At 44.8% G+C, this 21813-nt stretch overlaps 1 protein-coding gene across 9 annotated transcripts in view; it reads right to left on the bottom strand.

The window, feature by feature from the left end:
- PTPRT (protein tyrosine phosphatase receptor type T) overlaps positions 1 to 21813 on the bottom strand; it is a 928354-nt gene that overhangs the window by 161050 nt on the left and 745491 nt on the right. For all 9 annotated transcript variants that reach the window (XM_053926541.2, XM_053926537.2, XM_053926540.2 and 6 more), the window contains one exon: positions 9784 to 9820. In XM_053926541.2, the coding sequence (XP_053782516.1) occupies positions 9784 to 9820 (37 nt within the window). The remainder of the gene's footprint in view (positions 1 to 9783; positions 9821 to 21813) is intronic.

The raw sequence follows: 21813 nt of genomic DNA, 5'->3' as shown, positions 1-21813 counted from the left end.
CATATCTGTTCTGGGTAACCTAACAACAAATAAACCTCTGCGGTTTTCAGCTACTGGGATTTGGGTGTCGATTTGTTGTTGCAGCAAAGCCTAGCCTCTCCTGACTAATCCAGTGAGAGAAAAGGTGCAAGTCTCGTGCTTTGACCTGGTCCCCTATCCCATGTCTTTTTATGGAGGGTTCATGACCCCTCTCTCTCCACAGTTTTCAGACCTTGTTACTACAGATATGTGTGAGCCATTGATGAAAACATTGAGACCACGTCGAGAAAAAGGAGGTCAGAACGCTGAGTACCTCAGACTTCCTTTCTGACTTTCTGAAGCAAGGAATGTTAAATGCAAAGAGATACTGCTGGGCTAAAGATGACGCTGGAGCAGATAACCTTGAAGACTAACTAATTTCTTGGTTTATTAGCTCCCATATGCTGTAGAAGTAAAGGCAGCTGAGGGCTCCTTGAGGTTTCTGCTCCAGATCCCAGGACTTGGCTCAGATACCACTGCAGAAAGGACAGAGGCCCGTCACACCCTCGAGATTCTGTTGTCAACTACTCCTGGAAAAGAAACCTGACAAGGAGTTAACAAATGGGAGACAGGGGATGCTGACAGTGGCCCGCGGAGTCTCACCCAGACCGTGGTATTGACAAGATTCAAAATGGTACCCTGGAGAGGCCCTGAGCTTTGGGATTAGATCTCAGCTCCAACTGAGAGGGACCTTGAGATCTTTATTTATTTAACCCTTTTGAGCCTATATGGCTTTATTTTGTGAGTAAGGGTAATAACGATGATCACTATTTGTTCAGTGCATACTATGTGCCAGGCTTTACTTTTATCATTGCATTGTTACACTCAAGTAATTCCGAGAGCTCAGCACGGAAAAGTCATTGCATTGGCTGTGGCTAGGGGAGAACAGCACCGTCTCACCCCAAACTCACACCCTGGGCTTTCCCCTCTGAAAGTCTGGGCTTTCTAAGGACGGAACAACAACCGAGAGTTTTCCAACAGACTGGTCACTATAGTCTTGTCTTGCACAAGTGTTCCTGTATTGTGACTCCTTCTCCAGTTGCCATGGCAAGATTTGGGCATCCTCTGGTCCGGGGTCCCTCCCGAAACTTCTAGGCAGATGATGAGAAAAGGAAAAGTGTCATAGTGAAAGGTTACCAAGTGGATGAGCAAGATCCTATACGCTGTTGATAATTATATGTAATTGCTGGGTAGGCTCTCATCTACATACAATGACCTATAGATGAAAAGGTTAAATGCTAAAAGCTGAGCCCAGCATCGATGCTATTTCCTTCCAGTTTCTGCACTTTGAATCTAGCTTCAGTCTGTCTGATAAAAGCCCAATTTGTACAATTGTATGAGGAGGGAGTATAGCTCAGTCTTTCCCTTTCTCCCTGAGAGAACAGCAGAGACAGGCCATGTGCTTAGACCTGGGTCTCCGGGTCTTATATCAGAGAGGGTTGGAAGGAGAGAAGAAAGAAGGGAAGCTCAAGTTGTTTATCATCTTTTAGGTTCTTGGCCTTTCACATGCATTATCTCAAGTAATCAGGAGAAAGCTAACCAGCTCAGGCCTACAAGTGAAGGGATAGACTCATAGTCTGTGACTTCTCCAAGGTCCAATAGTTAAGTCTGGGATGCAGGACTTCAATCCAGGCGTCTCTGCTGCCCCATTATTCCATGCAACCACTCAAGGAAGCTTTTACATATAACACAGAACCTTCCATGAGGCATCGGCTCAATGGGAGAGGGAAGGACCGGCATTTCCTGTCTTCCAGCACACCACTCCTACATCTCGCTTGGCCTCTCACACCACCTGTGCATGTGATTCCTGTGGACAAGGAACCATGGACATATCATTCCCCTTCTCAGCCCCAGTCTTAGCATCTGCAAAATGAGGGCCTCTCACTGGGGAATAGCTATTCACTACTGTTCCTGCCGGGCCCTGCGGGGTGACCATCCATATGGAGAGTAGAGAGAAAATAGTGGGTGAGATGCTCTACTTCAGGCTCAGCCATTATTAAAAGAAGCCACATTTACAAAAGACCATCACCCATGCCTGCTGTCTGTGGCAACCGGGATGATGACTTCAGTCCATCAGTGCCAGCGGGTGGCGTGGGGCTGTTGCTGACATTTGCCCTCACCTCGTGCTTCATTATTTTGGAGTTCGGCTTTTGGCATCTCTGAGGTTTTAATGGGATCTTTAGAGAGTGTTTACTAGATTAAAATTGTGGCTGTCTTCTGCAAAGTAACTCTGCAAATGGCTCTATGGGTTTCCGGATTTATTTTGTCTCAATGACTCGGCTCAGTTGGCAAATCAAATCAAACTGATTTTTCTAACTGCCACTTGGGTGCAGCCAGCGGGAATCGGCACAGCCAGCTGTGTTCCCTTGATGGCTGGCGCCAGAGAGGGGGCTGCCGCTGCTTGCTGGTGGCCAGAGAGGTTCCAAAGGGAAGCCAGCAGACAAACAAGTACCTGCTTGCTCTAAGTGGGGCTGGGGGAGCGAGTCTGCGGAAGTGAATTTTATTCTCTGGAAGCAGCAAAGGCAGACAGGACCTGTGTAGCCTCAGACTGAATGGCAGAAATAACAGGGAGCCGATGTGGACTCAGGACATTGGGGGTCCCTCTAACGGAAGTGTCTGATGATGGAAGGAACTCCCTGGGGGAGTCGTGAGGCTCCCGTCACAGCAGGTAGCCAAGCAGAGCCTCATGGTTTCTTCTTTGGTGAGGACTGTAAATCACACAGAGAATCCCTACCTCTACGGTTTTTACTCCCACTTTCCAAGTGAACGGTTCTGACAAATAGTGTGTGTTTGAAAAAATGAATGAGATGTTAGCATTCCATCCATGCATCTACACGCTGATTGACTGACCGATTCAACAACTGATCCATCAATTCATGTACCCGTTTGTTCATTCTACATGTTTTACTGAGCACCAACGTATGCTAGGACCAGGGGGACATAACGGTGCTCAAAATGGGCACAATCCTTTCACATCACTTAGAATCTAGCCGGGAGACACTAAACAGGTAAGTAAACAATACACACACACACACACACACACACACACACACCTTCTTAATGGTGGGCATGTGTATTAGACTGAAGGTCAGGATGGTCTTGATGAAGAAGTGAAGTGTAAGCTACAATTGGAATGACCCATGTCTGTTAAGCAGATACACATATGACAGCCAGATAACTCCAGGCAGAGGCAGCAGGACGGACAAAGGTCCTGAGGTTGGAAGGAGCTTGATGTGTTTTGAAGAACTGAAAGACGACCAGTGTGCTGGAGCGTAGTGAACAAGAGCACAAAGGCTGGATGAGGCTGGAGGGTAGCAAGTGGCCAGATTGTGCAGGGCCCGTGGGTAAGAGAAAGTAGCGAAGTGAATGGATGGGGGTATGGAGGGAGGCAGGGGGAAGAATTAGACTAGTAGAGAATCAGTAGGCCAAGGGGCTTGGATGGAATTGGACATCAATTTCCAGAAGAGGAACTGGCTGGTATTGTTCTAGAACTGAGCCACTAGTTCAGAACCCATTTTCTCCATCCTGCTCCGTCTGCGCCAGAAGACATGCATTGGGTTAACTGGGTACCACCTTAAGCAGCTGCGGCCTGGACCATCTTCTACCAGATGGGATGGTCAGCTGCCATGGAGGGGGTGTTCTATCTCCCACTTGAGCTTCAGTACCTTGGAAGTCTAAGTATCCCATCCCAAATTTTCACGTGGCCCATCTTCACCTGAGCCCCTGCCTCACCTTCCACATGTAAACATTATTTTTTTAATTTTAAATTTATTTATTTATTTTTATTCAGTTACAATTGTCTGCATTTTCTCCCATTCCCTCCACCCCACCCCATCCAGTCTAGTCCCACCTCCCTCCCCCACCTCTACCCTCCCCCTTGATTTTGTCCTGTGTCCTTTATAGTAGCTCCTATAGACCCCTCTCCCCACTACCCCTCCCCACTCCCCTGAGGCTATTGTTACAATGTTCTTAATTTCAATGTAAACATTATTGAATGAATGGGTCCAAGTGCATCTCCTCCCTCTGACTTGCCCTCTCTCACAGTTCCTGTTTAAACTACAGTAACAAAGCCTACTTTTAAAATAGATTTCTTTGCCCCGACTTTCTGCTGCCCCTGCTTCAAAGTCTGAATAATAGTTTTTTGTTTCCAAACCAAAACTTAATGTTTGTTACCCATAGTCTGCAGTTTTCTCTCTACAGCTCTGGGCAGACTCCCAGAGCTAGAGTGTACTGAGAAAAGGGCTTTAAGAATATTTTTTTAGCTTTTGAATTTGAGGCCATCCCATTAGCTCGTTGCTACTCCTCAACCCCATGATGAAATCCATCATCTGTGTAATGGAGCCCTGTGGTACCCAGACCCCCCTTCAGGTTGACATGACGTCCCCTGCTGCTGTGAGTGGTGAGGCTACGGGCTAGCTCCTGAGACTTTCTCTGGACACCTGCGCAAGGCTCAAGGGTGCCATTTGTCCCCAGAGCCACCTGAGAGATCCAGGGGAGGGTGAAGGGTAGGGGAACTGGAAGTACCATGGACTGGATGTTATTAGGGAGGAGGTAGAAATCACAGTCTTCTTGCCTCCAAACAAAACAACTTTGGAGGAATTTACATTCCACCCCAGGCTTCACTTAATCCGAGAGTGGATTCTTGCTTGGCATTTTCACATTCCCTACTTCCCTTCCCTCTTTCGCTGAGATTTCTTCCAAGAGCCCTCCCTCAATACATCACAGGCACCAAATCCCCGCCTCAGGCTCTGCTTCCAGGGAATCTGTCTTAAAACTGCTCTGTTCCTCTTCATGGGCTCTTTGATAAACTCCACTTCCCCACTTGGGTTGGTCTCACATTCTGGTTCCTCTAAATCTCCAGTCAGAGCTAATAACAGCAGACCCCGGCTGAGGAACAAGTAAGGAAGAATGTGAAGCTGGGGCGTGTGCGATGAGCCTGTCGCCATCCTAGAGTTAACCCTTCCATTAACAAGCACCGAAATCCCACCCACGGTCCCTTAGCTGTGCCTTCCATTTCAGGTTTCATCTGTCTGTCCCTGTAAATCAAAACTGCGGCCGGTGATATGTGAGTCCACCAGCGAGATCCTCTCTAAACACAGGGGATGTGGCCCTTCCTGTGGTACTTGGGCCAGGAGCTTGGCACCTCCTGCAGTTCGAGGTTCTGAGTCAGCTGGCCTCCCAGGTCCCACCCTTGCTCTGGGTTCTACCCAATCCCCAGTGCTGGTGGAGAGGGTGGGGTGAGGGGACACAGAAGCAAAAATCTCCTATACTGCACCGGTCCCAGCGGAGCAGAGCCCTGCATGGTGGGCCAGGAACACACAGGCCAGGACGACACAGGGCTCCTTCAGTCCCCAGGTTCTTCAGAAGCACTGATCACAAATATAACTGCACCATTATCCCTTAAAATTGTCCCTGTGATGTCTGTTTCCACGCTAGACTGGGAGCCTGTTGAGGACAGGAACCACGGAATCCTCAGTGTTTTTCAGGATGCCTGGCTCACGCATGCTCCATGAGTCAGCTGACTATATGCAGGCAAGAATAGACATGGACAATAATAAAAATGTTTTCCCAAACACTTTGGAGTAAATAAAACACTTTTATGTTTATCATATCATTTGAATCCTCGGAACAAACTGGGTGGTAGAGGTCTTGGTGTTCTGGAGCTGGCTTGCTCCAGCTGGCTAGAGCTGGTTAAACAAGATGGTCTGTCCTTCCTTCCTCTCTCTCTTCCTTCCTTCCCTCCCTCCCTCCCTTCCTTCCTCTTTTTGCCAGCCAGCTGTTAAACCATTCTAACCTGAAACTGGACTGGGTGGGGATATTTATACCTGCAGATCAACAAAAACAACAAATACGGGCTTTTCTTTCACAAAGAACAGGTTTATCAGCAAACTGTGGGCAGGAGGTACGTTCAAAAGGTTGTATGAGTGGGTAGATGAGGGTCCCTTTGAATACGATGCCACTGAGTTTTGGGAAGATCAAGTGAGACCCTCAAGGTCTCTGAGCCTGGCTGCAGAGAGATGCTGACTCCAACACATTTGCTCATTGCAGCCAACTACCTGCCAGGGACCCCTGCCATGGCAACACGAGATTGGCAGTTAGTGGTTAGACTGAGCAGTCCTCATCAGAGCTCCCCTCATAGGGAAGTTCTGGTCTCCTCCCCAGGAAGCCTAGCCTGGTCCAGCCCCAGGACCTTGGTTGGGTCAGCACCTGCCGCCCCACCGTCATGTGGGGTCTGAGAGGGGTCCTGCTGCCACAGACCTGGCTCCTCTGCCAGAGGCAGCTTCACCAGCCTCTGGAGGGAACAGGAGCCGAAGGTGGACCCCCGCCCACCTCTGGACTCCACTCCGGCAGGCTGGGTCCTGCTCTCGCACTCCCTTCAAAGCTGCTGGGGTGACACGGTGAATGGGGAGTCAGAGGCTCCTATGGGAACCACACAGACAGAGCCCCTAACTGCATGGTTCCTATCAGGGTGAACAGTGATCCCCTCCCCCGGTTCATATGTTGAAGCCCTAACCTCCAGGACCTCAGAATGTAACCTTACTTGGTAACAGGACCCTTGCAGATATAATTAATTAGGAGGAGGTCAGACTGGACTAGGATGGGCCCTAATCCAATATGGCGAGTGTCCTTACAAGCAGAACTTTGGACACAGATGCACAGGGAGACGACCTGTGAATATGAAGGCACAGATCGGGGTGGGGTGGTCCTTCTACAAGCCAAAGAACCCAAAGACGCTAGCAAACCACTGGACTCTGGGGGGAGAGGCCTGGACCAGATCCTGCCCTCCCAGCCCAGATGAGGCACCAACCCTGCCCCACCCTTCCTGTGGACTTCAGGCCTCCAGCACCCTGAGACAGTAAGTGTTGTTTAAGGCACTCGGTCTGTGCTGTTTTGGTACAGCAGCCACAGAAAGTTAACACAGGTCCCTTACTTGGCAACCCTCCAACCTGGGCAGCACTGCATTAGAGCTTGGGTGACTAACAGTGACATTACAGACAGACACGGGCTAGAGTGTCAGTCACCCTGGAGCCCAGTGTGGCATTTAATAGAAGACGTCCTGGGCTGGAGGTCAGGTCAGAATGACCCCGAAGGAGTGTTCGGAGCTGCTCTGTTCTGAGTGGCAGCCCTCCGCTTCTGTTTCAGGTTCTCATCTCACAGCCGACCATACGCTGTCAGCGACTGTTCAGCAACCGAACACAAGCAAGTGGCTTTATCACCAGAGTCCCGGCCTCAAGCCTGCACGTGTGGCCCCACCCCAGGGGCTGGGATGCACTGCTGGCAGACACAGGAGGAAGGTGTCACAGTGACAGAGAGGTGGAGGACAGAGACAGCCTGTGGAGTCTGCCACTGGGACCTTACATCCCTCCCCCCACAACCGATGCCTGCCGGGTTCCCATTATTATATTTTCCTTCATTAAAAAGAATAGTGTTTTCAGCAAACCCACTAAGAGGGAAATTTGATTCAAGAAAGGGATGGGTCAAATATTGATTCCGGGCCTTAAATCCTGATACAAAGTCCCCGTAGGCAGTGCATGGGCTCAGTGGAGTCTGTCTACCTTTAATGGACCCTTGGTGCTCCTACAGTCATGCCCGGCACAGAGCAGACTCTAACCAAACCCAGGCTTCCTTCCCTTCCCTTGCTCCGTGGTTGCCGGTGCCCTCTTATCTGGTGGGCGCTGAGTGGGGATCATGCCCTGAGCTGTGGACAGGCATTCGCCCCAACCAGCTCCCTGCCCCATTCCCAAGTGCTGCCAGAGCCCTTCTCTGGGCTGCAGTGCCAGCCCTCGGTGAACTGGAAAGCCCGGGTGTGGCTGCTCTGAGCCAAGTCCGACTCCTCCCAGCTCTGCCAGGGCCTGGCCAGCTGGGATCCCATCACTTCATTCATGAGTTCCTCTCCCTTCACTCCTTACAGATACACATGTTCCAATAATGAAGACTGTGGCCTGGAAGTCAAACAAGAGGAGAAATCCTAAGGGTCTCTAAGGAGAGGCAGGAGCTCTTCTGGGTGAGGTCTCTAAAGGACACTCACTTCTGCTAGACCAGCAAGGCAACTCAGAGATGCACACATGCACAGCGGCTCCTGAGTGTCCCAGGAAAGTATAGTGTTAAGTACTCTCTCCAGGTCCCCACATGTACCTACTGCTTGTCTGGTCACATGTTCCCATCTCTAAGTTCAGAAGATAGGATCCAAAAAACTACCTGTTAGGGGGCTTATGTCTCGGAGGGTGTCCTCAGAATCCCACACACCCCATGGAGGGCGTGTCCAAAGGCTAGCAGGAACGTGGAGCATCGCCACAGGAGGGTTACTGTGGCAGCTCCCTTCCCTCTCCCTACTGCCCGTTGGAGCCGATGCCACAGACACCCAGCCTGCTGTCCTGCCTGCCCTCTAGTGCTCTGGGCTCTCCCGTGGACGGCGTCCTTCCTTCTGGGTTATCCGCTTTCTTCAGTGGGAAAGTCTGCCAAGGCCTGTGGTTTGTGTCACTTTCGTTTGCAGGCTGTCGATCCTCCTGACCTCCTTACAGGAGGTACTTCATTTCTTTCTGTCCAGCAGCTTGAGTTCCCAAGAGGGAACACATTAGGGACATGCCAGCCTCTCTGGACTTATGTGGAATCAGGGTGAGTTCTTGTCCCAAAGAGCCCTTAATGCTTCTGTCTTCTCCTTCCTCCTCATCTTCCCTGCTCTGCCTACCTGTCGGTCTGATTTTCCTCAAGGCTGTAAGGGCTGTGCATGATAGGACTTGGTGAATGCTTTGGCAAAGAACTATAGATAATTCTCTCTCTCTCTCTCCCCCCCCGATCCATGTCTCTGTCTCTACCACCACCCCATATTCGTGTACATTTTCCTCTGTATGTGTATGCATATGTGTATATACTCACATACGTTTATATACATACTTGGGTCATTGTTTTTCTCTATCCTTTATATCTATGACTCTATTTATACTTGTATTTACAATTGTCATCTCCATGGAAGCAACCTACAAAACTATATGTGCTATCAATAAATGCAGTGAGCGAAAGAGAACTGCCCAATTTTGGTGTGTTTATAGGGAAAGGATAGCTATTAAAAATATCAATTCTATAACAAAAAGATAAACCTCATTTCTAACCATTCAACCTTGTAATAGGTTAAATAACAAAGCATTCATTGATTTTTTTAAAAAGAGTAATAAACAGAAACATATACCAGTTGAAAGAGCCAGACAATTCAATTAGAATTAGGAAAACAAAAAGTGATGAGCCTGAACGATGTTGCCTCTGTTTTGGGGGTGAGTGTTGAAAATGCCGACTGCAAAACAAAGCCGTTTCTTTTCTTGTTATTAATGGCACCAGCGGTAATCGCCTCATTTTTGAAAGCCATGTGCAAAGTGAATAAAGTACATAACCCAGAAGATACGTTTCATAAACAGGCTTCAAAATTCCAACATAAAATGTAAAAAATATATAGCAGGAGAATATTTAAGTAAATCTATAGTCACCACTGATGAATGTACCATTCCATCCATCCATCCCTCCATCCATCCCTTCATCCCTCCATCCCTCCATTGATTCACCAAATGTGTTTTGAGCTCTCACTATGCTTGAGGCACTGTGTTATTAATATACACAGTCAGGAATACATTAATACCTCGATGAAAATGATTCCAATAAAAATAACAATTCTTTCCTGTCACTTTCGGTGACTGGTGCCTAAATTTTCCCTGGGTGGTTTGAGGGAGAGCTGCTGAATGACTAGCGAAAACAGAAGAGAACATGCCAACCTACCTTTCGTAGCCAGGCGGACACAGTTGATCTTTGTTTCCTGTGAACAACAAAAGTGAGACTCTAGTTAACTAGTTGTGGGTTTGGTTTGATAGATGAAGAAAGAAATACACATATATTTGCATAACTATGCATTCATATGTATGTTTAATTAGAATTTTAAATTTGTTTTTCCATTTTTGCCCCATTGGAATCACCTTGTAATTCCATTTCTTCATTCCTTTCCAGGCTAGTTACATCTTTGTTCCTCTCACTTCCTGGCTCCCATTACCCCATAAGCTTCTTCCCCAGACAAAAGCACTTTATAAACATATCAGATACTGTCCAGCAGCGAACAACTTTAGCAATAACACTAAGTGGGTACATTGTGGCATGTGGTGAGCTTCATTCGGTTGCATGGATTCCCGAGAGAACCCATGGGTTGGTAGATGGTACCAAGGGCATAGATTAGGTCTTGGGTTAGTAAATGGCGCCGAGAGCACCCTTGGGAAACTTTGTTATAGGTAAATAGTGCATCTATATGCACAGACTGAAACAGACACACGGCAATAGCCCTACTGATACGAATGTGTAAGAATCAAACTGTAAAGTTCACGTTCAAAAAAATCACTTTGGCCCCGAGGTCTCTGGTGGCCGTCACAGTGGTGCGCGTTTGTGTGGCAACAGAATCTTTGCAGAGTGAACTCTCTAGTCATGGCTGGCTCTTCCCCTGTGGACGAGATGCATAAATCCGTGACGTTGCTGGGCAGGAAGTCGAGTTACAGAAGATAACTAGGTTAGCCTATTTCATTAGGATCATCTTTCAGGAGGTCCTGGGACAAGCTGAAAATTCCAGCTAAGTTATGTCCCCAGGAATAGTCTGAATGTAGTGCAGCAATGAAACACAAGGCAAAGACTGCAACGTGTGAGTCTCGGGAACACAGTGCTTGTCTTGCTCACTCAGAAGGAACCGTTGCTTCTTGAAGGCACGTGTATTAGTCCAGATAGAAAAGCTTATACAAATATAATAAAACCATGGACTCCAGTGCCTAGAGACAGTAAAGGCTTATTTTCCATTCCAACTACACATCCAATGTAGGTGTGTGGCTGGATTGTGGTGGGGGGGGGCACATAGTGTGGTGGTCGTGGGAGATTCTCAAAATTGGGTCACTCAGAGACCAAGGCTGGTACCTCCACTTTGACACAGGCTTCAGTGTTCACTGAGTCAGGAGGAGAGAATGCTGAAGAGTCTGGGTTACATGCAACACCTCGCATCTGAAGCAACACTTTTGCTTTAACTCAGGTTTCATTGGCTAGAAACAGTCATGTGGCCACGCCTGACCTTAGTGAGGTTACCAGAGGTCTCCACGCACCCAGAAGTAGAGAATAAATGGTAATGTCTGCAGCGGACTCTCTGGTATATACACATGCCTCTGAATGCTGGAAACTGTCGCTGCTATTAAACCCAAGTTTGACTCCTTACTGGTCTTGATTCAGTTCCCCACACCACAGAAAGTCTGCCTTTGCTTGCATAGAAAAGATGTCTGGATATTGGGAGATAGTTTTCAGTTCATTAACATTCTCATTCTTCAACAAATTCTCATAGGATAAGAGTGCAAGGCTTTTGAATCATTCTAGTCACTCATCCTAGGACATCCTCCAGTTTGTCCGTCTTAGTGAGAAAGGACTAGAACACAAAGCAACAGTCCACGTGAGGTCTTGTCAATACGTGATTACCTAGAGAGTCACTATTTCCTACTTTCCTTACTTATACTGGGCTTCTGTTAGTACAGCCAACATCTCAGTTTTTAACTGATCACAGTGAATGCACCATCAACCATCAAACCCCAACCAAACAAGTATCTGCCTGCTTCTACATACATAAATGTGGTTGCATTTCTGAAACCCAAGTTCACAGTCATACACGCTATTGACTTCCATCTCCTTCGACTCATCCGATCACTACAGCCTGTCATCCTTTTCTCCACGATCTGCAAGTTACTGGACATCATTTTTCTCGAACTTCATGCAGATGACTAATACAAACAGTGACTTGGAAAGTGCAGGGGTAGAGCTGTGTGGCATGTACTAGAACAGAGTCCTTCTTCCAGGCGGGCGTTCATCTGCTCGTCAGAGTCTTTGGTTGGTTACCTAACTAATTACTCATCTCCCCAACTGCTCATTCACGCACATGCTGACGCTGTGTTTTCCCACAAAATAGCTGGAGAATAGGGTGGCGTTTACTTCAGGCCTTGATGCTCTACTGCACGGCTCCAAGCTCTCAGCCCGAGAACTCTCTGAAGCAGGCTGGGTTGGCACGACTTGTTCTTTGGAACAAGTGTTTCATTTCCTCTCTAGTTTTTAGACTGAAAGTGTTTCTTTTTAAAATAAATAATTGTTTTATTTCACAAAGGGAAAATGTAGAATTGTGAGAATATGACACATTAAAGTTCAAATACATACAGTATTCATTTGAGGTGTTCATATGGCATTTGAAGTATGCTATGTTTTGAGAAAAAGGTATTTTTAAAGAACACATTTAGAAGATGGAAAAAAGGAAAAGTGACTGGAAAAATAGACAAGTCAAGTTGAACTCTCTAAATGTAATGCCGGAAAAACTTATGTGCCAAATGAATTAAAACTTTAAAAAGATGAGAAAAGTGAACAAATTAGTTTTGTTTGTTTTCATGTTTGGAAAAAGAGCAAATTTCTTCAGATCCTCCTGGCTCCCATTTTTGTTTTTTGGTTCAGAAGGTCAGTGAACCGAAGCCCAAGGTGGTTAAAGAGAGAAAACTGACAAAAATCTGCAAACGGCCCTGCGGTGTCACAATGATTTCACTGGGAAATTGTGACAAATGGGAGAGGTGCCAAGAGACTGAGACAGGCAGAAGGACCTCCCACTTTATATTCCCAGGAATGGAAAAGATTTTGCAAATACTATACTAGAAAACTTGCCAATTCTGGGCACGATTGTCGAATGTAGCTGCGGGCAAGGGTTTGATGAGGCCAATACTGCTGGGGGTAATTTGTGACTATGCAGCTAGACTTTAAAGATAATCAATCTAATCTCTTTACCTCCAAGAATCTATTCTCAGTGGATCACCTTTGTATTCAGAGGTGTTGGTTCTGGTGTTTTTATCGATGTGGCAATGAAGAGCACCATATCTATCCAGTCCTACAGGCGTGATAAAGAAAGGGATGTGGTGTGTCCCCACAGGGGCCTACAATTACACGGAATACTAAGCCTAAGAAAAGAAAGAAAGAAAGAAAAGTATAATTTCTATGACAACTACCATGCAAATATAAGCATTTAAAAAATAAGTCCTGCAGGAAATATACTAAGTCTTAAAAGTTGTCGCACAATTAATTTGAAGTATAACATGTATGTGGACAAGTCTAATGACCTTAAACAGGGCTGGCTGACATTTTCACAGGTAAACACACATCGATGACCAGCACCCAGATCTAAACACCCAACAGTGCCAGCATCTCAGAAGCCTTACTCATCCTCTCCCTGGGGAGCTTCCTCCCTGCACAGGTGAACACTAACCTGCTCTCGGTGGGAATATTCTCTTCCAGCTGTGTCACATCAAAGGAAACCCTCGGGAGCTGCAATGGTTTATTCTACTTACTACCTTCTCTTCCCCATTGGATCATTTGCGAGAACTTTCTCATTAGAATTGTCTCCTCTTCCACAGTTGATGCATGAACGGGGGCATTTCCCTTCACCACCTCCTCCACCCCACATCTGTTGAAACCTGTTTTCTATAATCTAGGGTGCATGTCTGATTATGCTTCACTCTCCCTGGCTCTCACAAACATGGCAGTGACATGTACTCTTTCTTCCAAGTTCCATAATCAATTTACCTTTGTTCGTTAGAAACAGGTACAGAGCAACAAAACATGAGCCACTCTCTTGACCTTCTGGGGAGCATGCTGGGAATCTTACACCCTATTGTATGGGAAGCCTGGTCAGTGTGCATATTGCCAAAAGTCCCCAATCAGTTCGATAAACAGGAAGTTAGTACTTTCTTTTGTGTTTAGACTATGTAAGGCTTTGGAAAGAGGAGACCCATTTCATATTTTCTGTTCCATTTCCACAGTACAATAGGATTTCGTTTCTCCATCGTTTGAAATCACTCGTATCCCACTTCCCACTCCAGACTTGCACACAGGCATATCTGCACACAGGCATATCCCCCTGGGGTAGAACATAACGTCCTCATCATTGTGCTTCTGGTGAGATCTGCTTCTACCCAAGGTGCTGCCAGTGCCGGGCAATGTCGAACAAGTCACTTCCCCTCTCTGTGGCTCAATTTCCCCATCAATCAAACGGCAGAGAAAGGATGGAGAAGACCTCTCAGGCAGAGTAGGAAGGACATTGGAAGGCTGCTTCAAGTGCTCCCGTGTTGTGTCTGCTGTCCGCCACTGTCAGCACACCCGGTTTTCAGTCCTCAGTCCTCGTGCAGCATGCACACATTATGCTCCCCATGTTTGTGACAAATGGTAGACAGCTATTCTCACTCCATATCACTCCACCCCCCCAAAATAGCTTTCTTTTTCTTTTTAAGTAAGCTATCACCTATTTTATTTTTTCATAATGTCTCACACCTATACCCCCTTACCTACTTATCCCCCCACTTTGAGACCAGGCCAAGTCTAATCCATCCATCAATCCACCCATCCATCTACCCTTTAACTATTCACTGAAATTACAGGATGTGTCTCTAATTGCGGGTCTTAGAGTAGCTGCTGTTTATCATCCAGAAGGACTCAGGTTAAGTTTTATTGCCAACCTGATCAAGGATCCCCAGGTACTTGTGTAATTCATAAGATTCTTACTCTGCTTCCCTACATAATAGGATGGGGATTTAGCCCTGATCTCATAGTTTCCACTTACCCTAACTCATGCCTTTTTCTTCTCTAACACTGAGCTGGCCCAATTAACATGGGATTTAGCCCTGACCCCATGGTCTCTCCATAGTTTTCCAATTGCTTTGGCTTTTGCTTTAATTTTCCTCTAAGACTGGGCTTGGACCCCCACTTAACTCTTTATCCACTTAATTAGCAAATCAATAGATATTTGTTAATAAAATCATTACTGATCATGGCACCTATTGATCAGTATGTGCCAGATACTGTGCTGGGGACTGGTGATACAAGAATGAGCAAAATAAACATGTTCCTCATGGAGAATGTGAATAGTAACTTTCTAATATTTGTGACAATGATTAGATAAACATTCTCATAAATCAATATCTAATTACAAGTTGCAATAAACACTACGAGGGAGAAGTGATAGGTGTTATACACGTGTAAAGAAGATGACATAGAGTGTGGAAGAGCAGGAAGATGGTTAAGTGCCTTGAGCAAGGACCATTTAACCTGAGACCTAAACGCTAAATAGGAGTTAGGTATGTGAAGTATCGAGAGAGGGTGTTTCAGACTCAGGAACAGGTATGGAGAGGCCTGGAAGCGGGGAAATGCATGGTGCAGTCAGAGACCTAAAGAAGTGTGTACCATCGTGAAGTACTTGGAGAAGGATGTGAGATGAAGCTAGACCTGTGCCCTTTACACTGTAGAATATTGGTCTATATTTTCAGAAGAACAGGAAGCCATCGAAGAGTTATGAGCCAGAAGCATAAAAATGTCAGATTTACATTTTTAAATGCAGAAGCTGTTGTATGGAAAACAAACATGACGTCAGAGAAACCAGTGGGTGGGAAAAGTGTGCTGGTACAGTCTAGCTGAGTGAGGGGGTGGTTTGGATCGGGATAGTCACTGCAGAGATCTTGCCTCAACCTCCCTTACTTTGGAAAGCGTATTTTGGCTCTGCCTGACCCCAGAGACTTCCCACCACCCCACCCCATGCTTACGGATCAGTCTGTACTTCTGGTATTGACACCTCTTGGGTCCTCAATCTAGCCCGTACCCAATTGGATCCTTGTACCCAATTCCCCTTGACCCTCTTACAAAATCCACAGAATCTACAACCTCAACATAATTAAAATACAGAGACACCTCAAAACTTCATAGTCCCTGTTAGTAAAAATCAAACAAACAATTACCATAGCTGAATGAAATATTTCTAGGGCTCTCAACACAAGCCTTTGTGGATGGCAAGCCAGGGCTGTATGAAAAAAGGGACAACACGAAAATAGATACCACAGGATAGGGTGTAAGACTGATGAAAGGCTGAGTTTACATGCGCGAAAAATCTGAAAAAGAGTCCCAGTGATTGAGGCGGCGATGAGATGTGAAAGGGACTTGGAAGCCCACATAATTCAAGGTGGTGAATCTTCAATAGGTACCCCTTGGGAAACTGGACGGTGAAAGGGAAAAGAGGTGAAAGGAGGGATCTTAAGACCCTATAAGTCAAAAGAGAATGACTATGGCAACGACAAGTCAGAGAACACACAACAACCCATCACCCATGGCACAAAAATCTCAGTCATTCACTAACAAGCCACATTTCTCTACCAGAATAGTGTGTTGTTGAGCCAGGAGTCTTATAAGTCACGCTAAATTTATAAAAGCTAAATTGAATAAGCAAAATAATACAAAGAGCACCTACATGAAGAAAACAAAAAATAAAAATAAAAACATCCCAACTGGTAAAATCCACACCTGAAGAAAACAATTATCAACAGAAGAAAAGTGTAACACAACACTCTAAATTAAATTCCCTCAAACAACTCTGAATTAGAAATGCAAAGATTAAAAACTGAAATGTGTACAAAATCAGTTTAAAAAAAAGATGGAGTTGGTTGAACTAAGGAAAGAAGGAAAGAAAAAGAAGAGTCACTTGAGAAATGAAGGTTAAATTACAAGGTGTCCAAAGGAAAGTTCAACAAGGGGTGTTGGGGGAAGAGAAAAATCAACGCAAAATGTAACAAAGATCAATGAAAGAGTGACTTAAAGGAAAGATGAAGAAGATCCAATATATATATACTTTAAATCCCTGAGAATACAGATTAAACAATTGGATAGGTAAAGATTTATAACAATAATGCAAGAAAACTTTCTGGAATGACAAGACAACCTGAGCCTACACATTGAAAGGACCCACAGACCTAAAAGGTCAATTCCAAGATCCTGGTAAAACTAATTGGACAAAATTGTTCTCAAGAACTCCAGGCAAAATGGTCAAATAATTCACAACAGTAAGAGAATGAGCCTGTCAGGAGACATCTTCAAAACAACATACGAGGCCAGGAAATATGAGTCAGCATTTCTAAGAAACTCAGAGAAAGAAATTATGAACCAAGGATATCACAGCTAGCCAAGTGTCTTTCAAATATCAAAGCTACAGAAATATAACTATCAATATTCAATAACTCAGAGAATACTGTACTCATGAGTCTTTCTTGGGGAACATCTCAAAGGATAAGCTTCATTCAACAAAGAAATAACAAGAAACTTCATCAAAAAGACCAACTGTAAGTATTTAATAAATTTAATTGTAAATCTAAGACTAAATTAAGGTAGGGACACCATTCAAAGCAGAATAAATAAATGTTATATATTTTCTGATACTGCAGAAAGAATGCAAGTTAAAATGTAGAAGGACAAGTAGGGAAGCAGGTGAGTAGAATAAGTCCATTGATTGCTGCGTAGGCAACAGGTAAACGTCAATAGATACCGTCAAAAACTGACAAACCAGTGATGTCAGCAAGACGGCAGAATGAGTTTTCAGCACTTTCCCCACAGACACATAACTTTGACACCCATGAGTGAGAGTGCCTTTGTGGGCACTTCCAGCAGAGAGGTGCCAGCACCCTGCTGGAACAAAACGTCTGAGAGTGGCTACATTGAAGAAGCTAAGAAAGACAGTTGCAATTTACCCACGTCGTCGGCTCAGGGTTTCCTCCACGGGGAAAGTGAACACATCGTGAGCCCCTGGCTTCCCCAGCTCTGCAGGAGGGTGCCCGAGAAGACATTTTTCTTGTCCCAACAAGAACACTGAGGCAATCAGCAGGGCAGAATAGTCTGGGGGCAGTGAGGAGCAGGGCAAAGAAAGGGTGGTGTATGTCGTCAATGGACGACTACCGAGCTTTCAAAAGGATGCCTTGCTCTGTGCAAAAACAGGGATGAACTTGCAGGACACTATACCCGGTGAAGTGAGTCAGACGCAGTAAAACAAACCCTGCACGGTCTCACTCACATGTGGAATCTGAAAAAGTCGAACTCATGAAAGCAGAGAGTAGAGAGGTGGATGTCAGAGGTGAGAGGGTTGAGGAGACAGGAGGATGCTGGTCCAAGAGTTGCTCAGGATGAAGAAGTTCTGGACACATGTATAATTCTGTATTTTATTCTTGAAAGTTGCCAAGAGAAAAGATCTTAAGTGTTCTTACCATGTACGATGACAGCTATGTGAGGGGACAAATATGTCAGTTCACTTGGATGGGGGTAATCACCTTACAATGGACACGTTTACCAAAACAGCCTATTGTGCACCTTCAATATATAGAATTTTATTTGTTAATTATACCTCAACATGCTGGGGAAAATGCTGACAAACCAGGTAGGATAAGGTTAAACAAGACAGGATTAAAGGTATTAAAAAGTATAAGCACAAAGATAACGACTAGAACAAAAAGGCCAAACTTTCTAAATATCGAAAGAAATTTTAAAATAAAAGAGTAAGAAAAACACCCCAATGTGTATTATGAAATTAGTATAGTAAATTATGATTCAAAGAACATATTTCCCTGACTGGTGTGGCTCAGTAGATTGAGTGCTGGCCTGTGAACCAAAGGGTGGCTGGTTGGATTCCCAGTCAGGGCACATGCCTGGGTTTTAGGCCAGGTCCACAGTAGGGGGCATGCAAGAGGCAACCACACATTGATGTTTCTCTCCCTCTCTTTCTTCTTCCCTTCACCTCTCTCTAAAAGTGAATAAATAAAAAAAATAAAAAATAAACATATGACAGAGTTGGGACCAAATATATCAGTCAGATCAACAAATGGGAATGGGTTTAACTTATATAATTAAGTGAAAAAGATTTCAAATTGTCTCATAAAGCAAAACCTAACTTTCTGCTATATAGAGAGGTTGCACCTAAAACAAAGTAATTCAGAAAGGCAACAGTAAGGGAATGGGAGAAATGAAAAATGGCAAATGAAAAAAATTACAGCAGTAGCAATCCTCATATCAGACAGAGTACAATGCCATTCAAAAAGCATTGAACACAACAAAGGACACATTTTAATGCTGGAACCCACAATTATTAAGAAACATAACATCCATGAATATATATGAGCCCAAACCCACAATAATCCCCTTTATGAAGTAGAAACTACAGGAGATGCAAGATGATAAGAAAACTACTGTCTGTGTAATTTGCATTAAGTGGCAAAAAAATAGGCAAGGATGCGGAAGAGCTAGAAGAATTAAGCAGATCTTATGGATATGTATCAGACCCTGTAGCCTGATAACCAAGGAAAACCTTTTTTTATGAGCTTATGAAACATTCACAAAAATTGACCATGGATTAGCTAATTAAGAAAGCACTGTTATGTCCCATAAAGTAAAAGTATTATAAGCAACATTCTATGATTATAAGGCAATAAAATGAGAAAATATTGAGACGATTTTAAAAACCACACAGATCTTTTCACTTGGAAATATACAAAATAATTTTTTGACCAATTCCTAGGTGAAAGGAGAAGTTATAAACAAAAATTTAAATATTTTAAAGTAAAATATAATGAAAACTACATATCAGGATCTATGAAAAACACTTAAAGCAGTGACTAAATGAAAGTGTACTAATAAAATGAAAAGTAAAAGAAATTAACTTAATTTCCAGCACAAAAATATAGAAAAGGAACAAAAATAAATGACCCCCCACAAAACACACAAAAGAGAATAATAAAGGCAAAAGCAGAAATTACTGAAATGGAGAAGATAAATAGGGTAGAAAAAAGGAAAAAGAGAGGAAGCGCCAGTCTACAAAATAAGAAATGACAAGGGGAAAAGGGGGGTGAAGCTACTTATTGAAAAAGAAGAATTTTTTTTTAAATGAGACTAGTTTTCAGGTTTCTGGAAATAGTTTTTAAAAGCTAAATGGAACTGATAAATGTCTTGGAACATATACCTTATAAAGATAGACTCTACTAGGAATGTAAACTTCAATGTTCTAAATCCCCAGGAGAAATAGAGAAAGATACTAAGGAACTGTCCCTAAACACACAAAGAAAGAAACAAATGAAACCGCGCCCAGGCGTCTTCACAGGGACTTCCTACCAGACCTTACAGACAAGACAGCAGCACCGTGAATTCTCCCACAGCATGGACCATGAAGAGAAATGTTCTCATTCCTTAATGAAACCAGCATGACATTAACACCTACGCTTGGTAAAGACCATGTAAAGCGGGGGGCGGGGGGGGGAGTTGATTATAAATCAGTTTTCCTTCCGAACGTGTAAAACTGTTAAATACTGATAACATTAGTGAACAGAATCCGATGCTGCATTAAGAAAAATAAAATGCCATGATTTAGTGGACTGTTTTCTAGAAATGGAAGGTTGGTTTGATGTTAAGAAGTCCATTTTCATCCTGCTGCCTATGAGTCTGTCTCTATTTTGCTTGTTAGTTCAGTTTGTGAAGGATGACAGCTAAGGGGGGGTAGGGTAGGGGGTAGGAGGGTTGAGCAAAAAGGAGAAAGGACTCATGGACATGGACAACAGTGTGGTGATTGCAGGGGGGAGCGGGGTATAAGGGCCCTAAATGGTAATGAAAAAAATACAATAAAAATTATTAAGTAAAAAAAAGTCCATTCTTACAATATACTACATTAATAGATCAAAGGCAGAATTTATGTTATCACTATTCATGCAGAAAAAGCGTTTTACACAATTTAACACCCGTGCCTGGTTTTAAACAAAACTCAAGAAAATAGGAATTGATGAACACTTCCATAACATGGTAAAAATATATCTTAGTCCTAAAACCAGTATCTTATTGAGTGGGGCTCTAGTAAAGGCATTACCACTGAGATCAAGAACAGGAGTAGGGAGGAGAACCAAGATGGCGGCGTAGGTAGACACACTGCGCCTCCTCGCACAACCAGAACTGACAGAGAATCGAATGGCAAGGGGGTCCGACACCAAGGAAATAAAAAATAAACATTCATCTAGACCAGTAGGAGGGGCGGAGACGGGCACCTGGGTGGAGAGGACTCGCGTGGCTATGGCAGGACCTAGACTGGCGGAGTGTGGGACGAACGGGCAGGCAGTCTGACCACTAGCAGACCCTGCGGCCCCACATTCGCGCAGATAAACCGAGAGGGCCGGACTCGGAGTGGCGGAGAGCGGGGTAGGCAGAGTGCGGGTAGCACACCGCAGCCCCACATTCAAACATAGATAAACGGAATAACGGCGGACGAAAGGCGGGGAGTGAAGCAGACCGCGCAACCCAGGGCTCCAGCTCCGGGAAATAAAGCCTCAAACCTTTGATTGAAAACGCCCGTGGGGGTTGGGGCAGCAGCAGGAGAGACTCCCAGCCTCATGGGAGAGGTCGTTGGAGAGACCCACAGGGGCCTAGAGTGTACACAAGCCCACCCACTCGGGAACCAGCACCAGAGGGGCCCAGTTTGATTGTGGGTATCGGAGTGAAAGATTGAAATCCAGAGGAGAGTGAGGCGGGCGCCATTGCTCCCTCTGGGCCCCTCCCCCACGTACAGCATCACAGCACAGCCACCAGCGTTACCCCGCCCCGGTGAACACCTAAGGCTCCGCCCCTTAAAGTAACAGACGCGCCAAGACAAAAAAAGAAAAAAAAAATGGCCCAAATGACAGAACATTTCAAAGCTCCAGAAAAAAATACAACTAAGTGAGGAAGAGATAGCTAACCTATCGGATGCACAGTTCAAAGCACTGGTTATCAATATGCTCACAGAATTGGTTGAATCTGTTCGAAAAGTAGATGAAAAAATGAAGCCTATGCTAAGAGAAACAAAGGAAAATGTACAGGGAACCAATAGTGATGCGAAGGAAACTGGGACTCAAATCAATGGTGTGGAACAGAAGGAAGAAAGGAACATCCAACCAG

This window comes from Desmodus rotundus, chromosome 6 (assembly GCF_022682495.2).
Source record: "Desmodus rotundus isolate HL8 chromosome 6, HLdesRot8A.1, whole genome shotgun sequence".
Classification (NCBI taxonomy): domain Eukaryota; kingdom Metazoa; phylum Chordata; class Mammalia; order Chiroptera; family Phyllostomidae; genus Desmodus; species Desmodus rotundus.
This window is presented reverse-complemented; position numbering and strand designations above follow the sequence as displayed.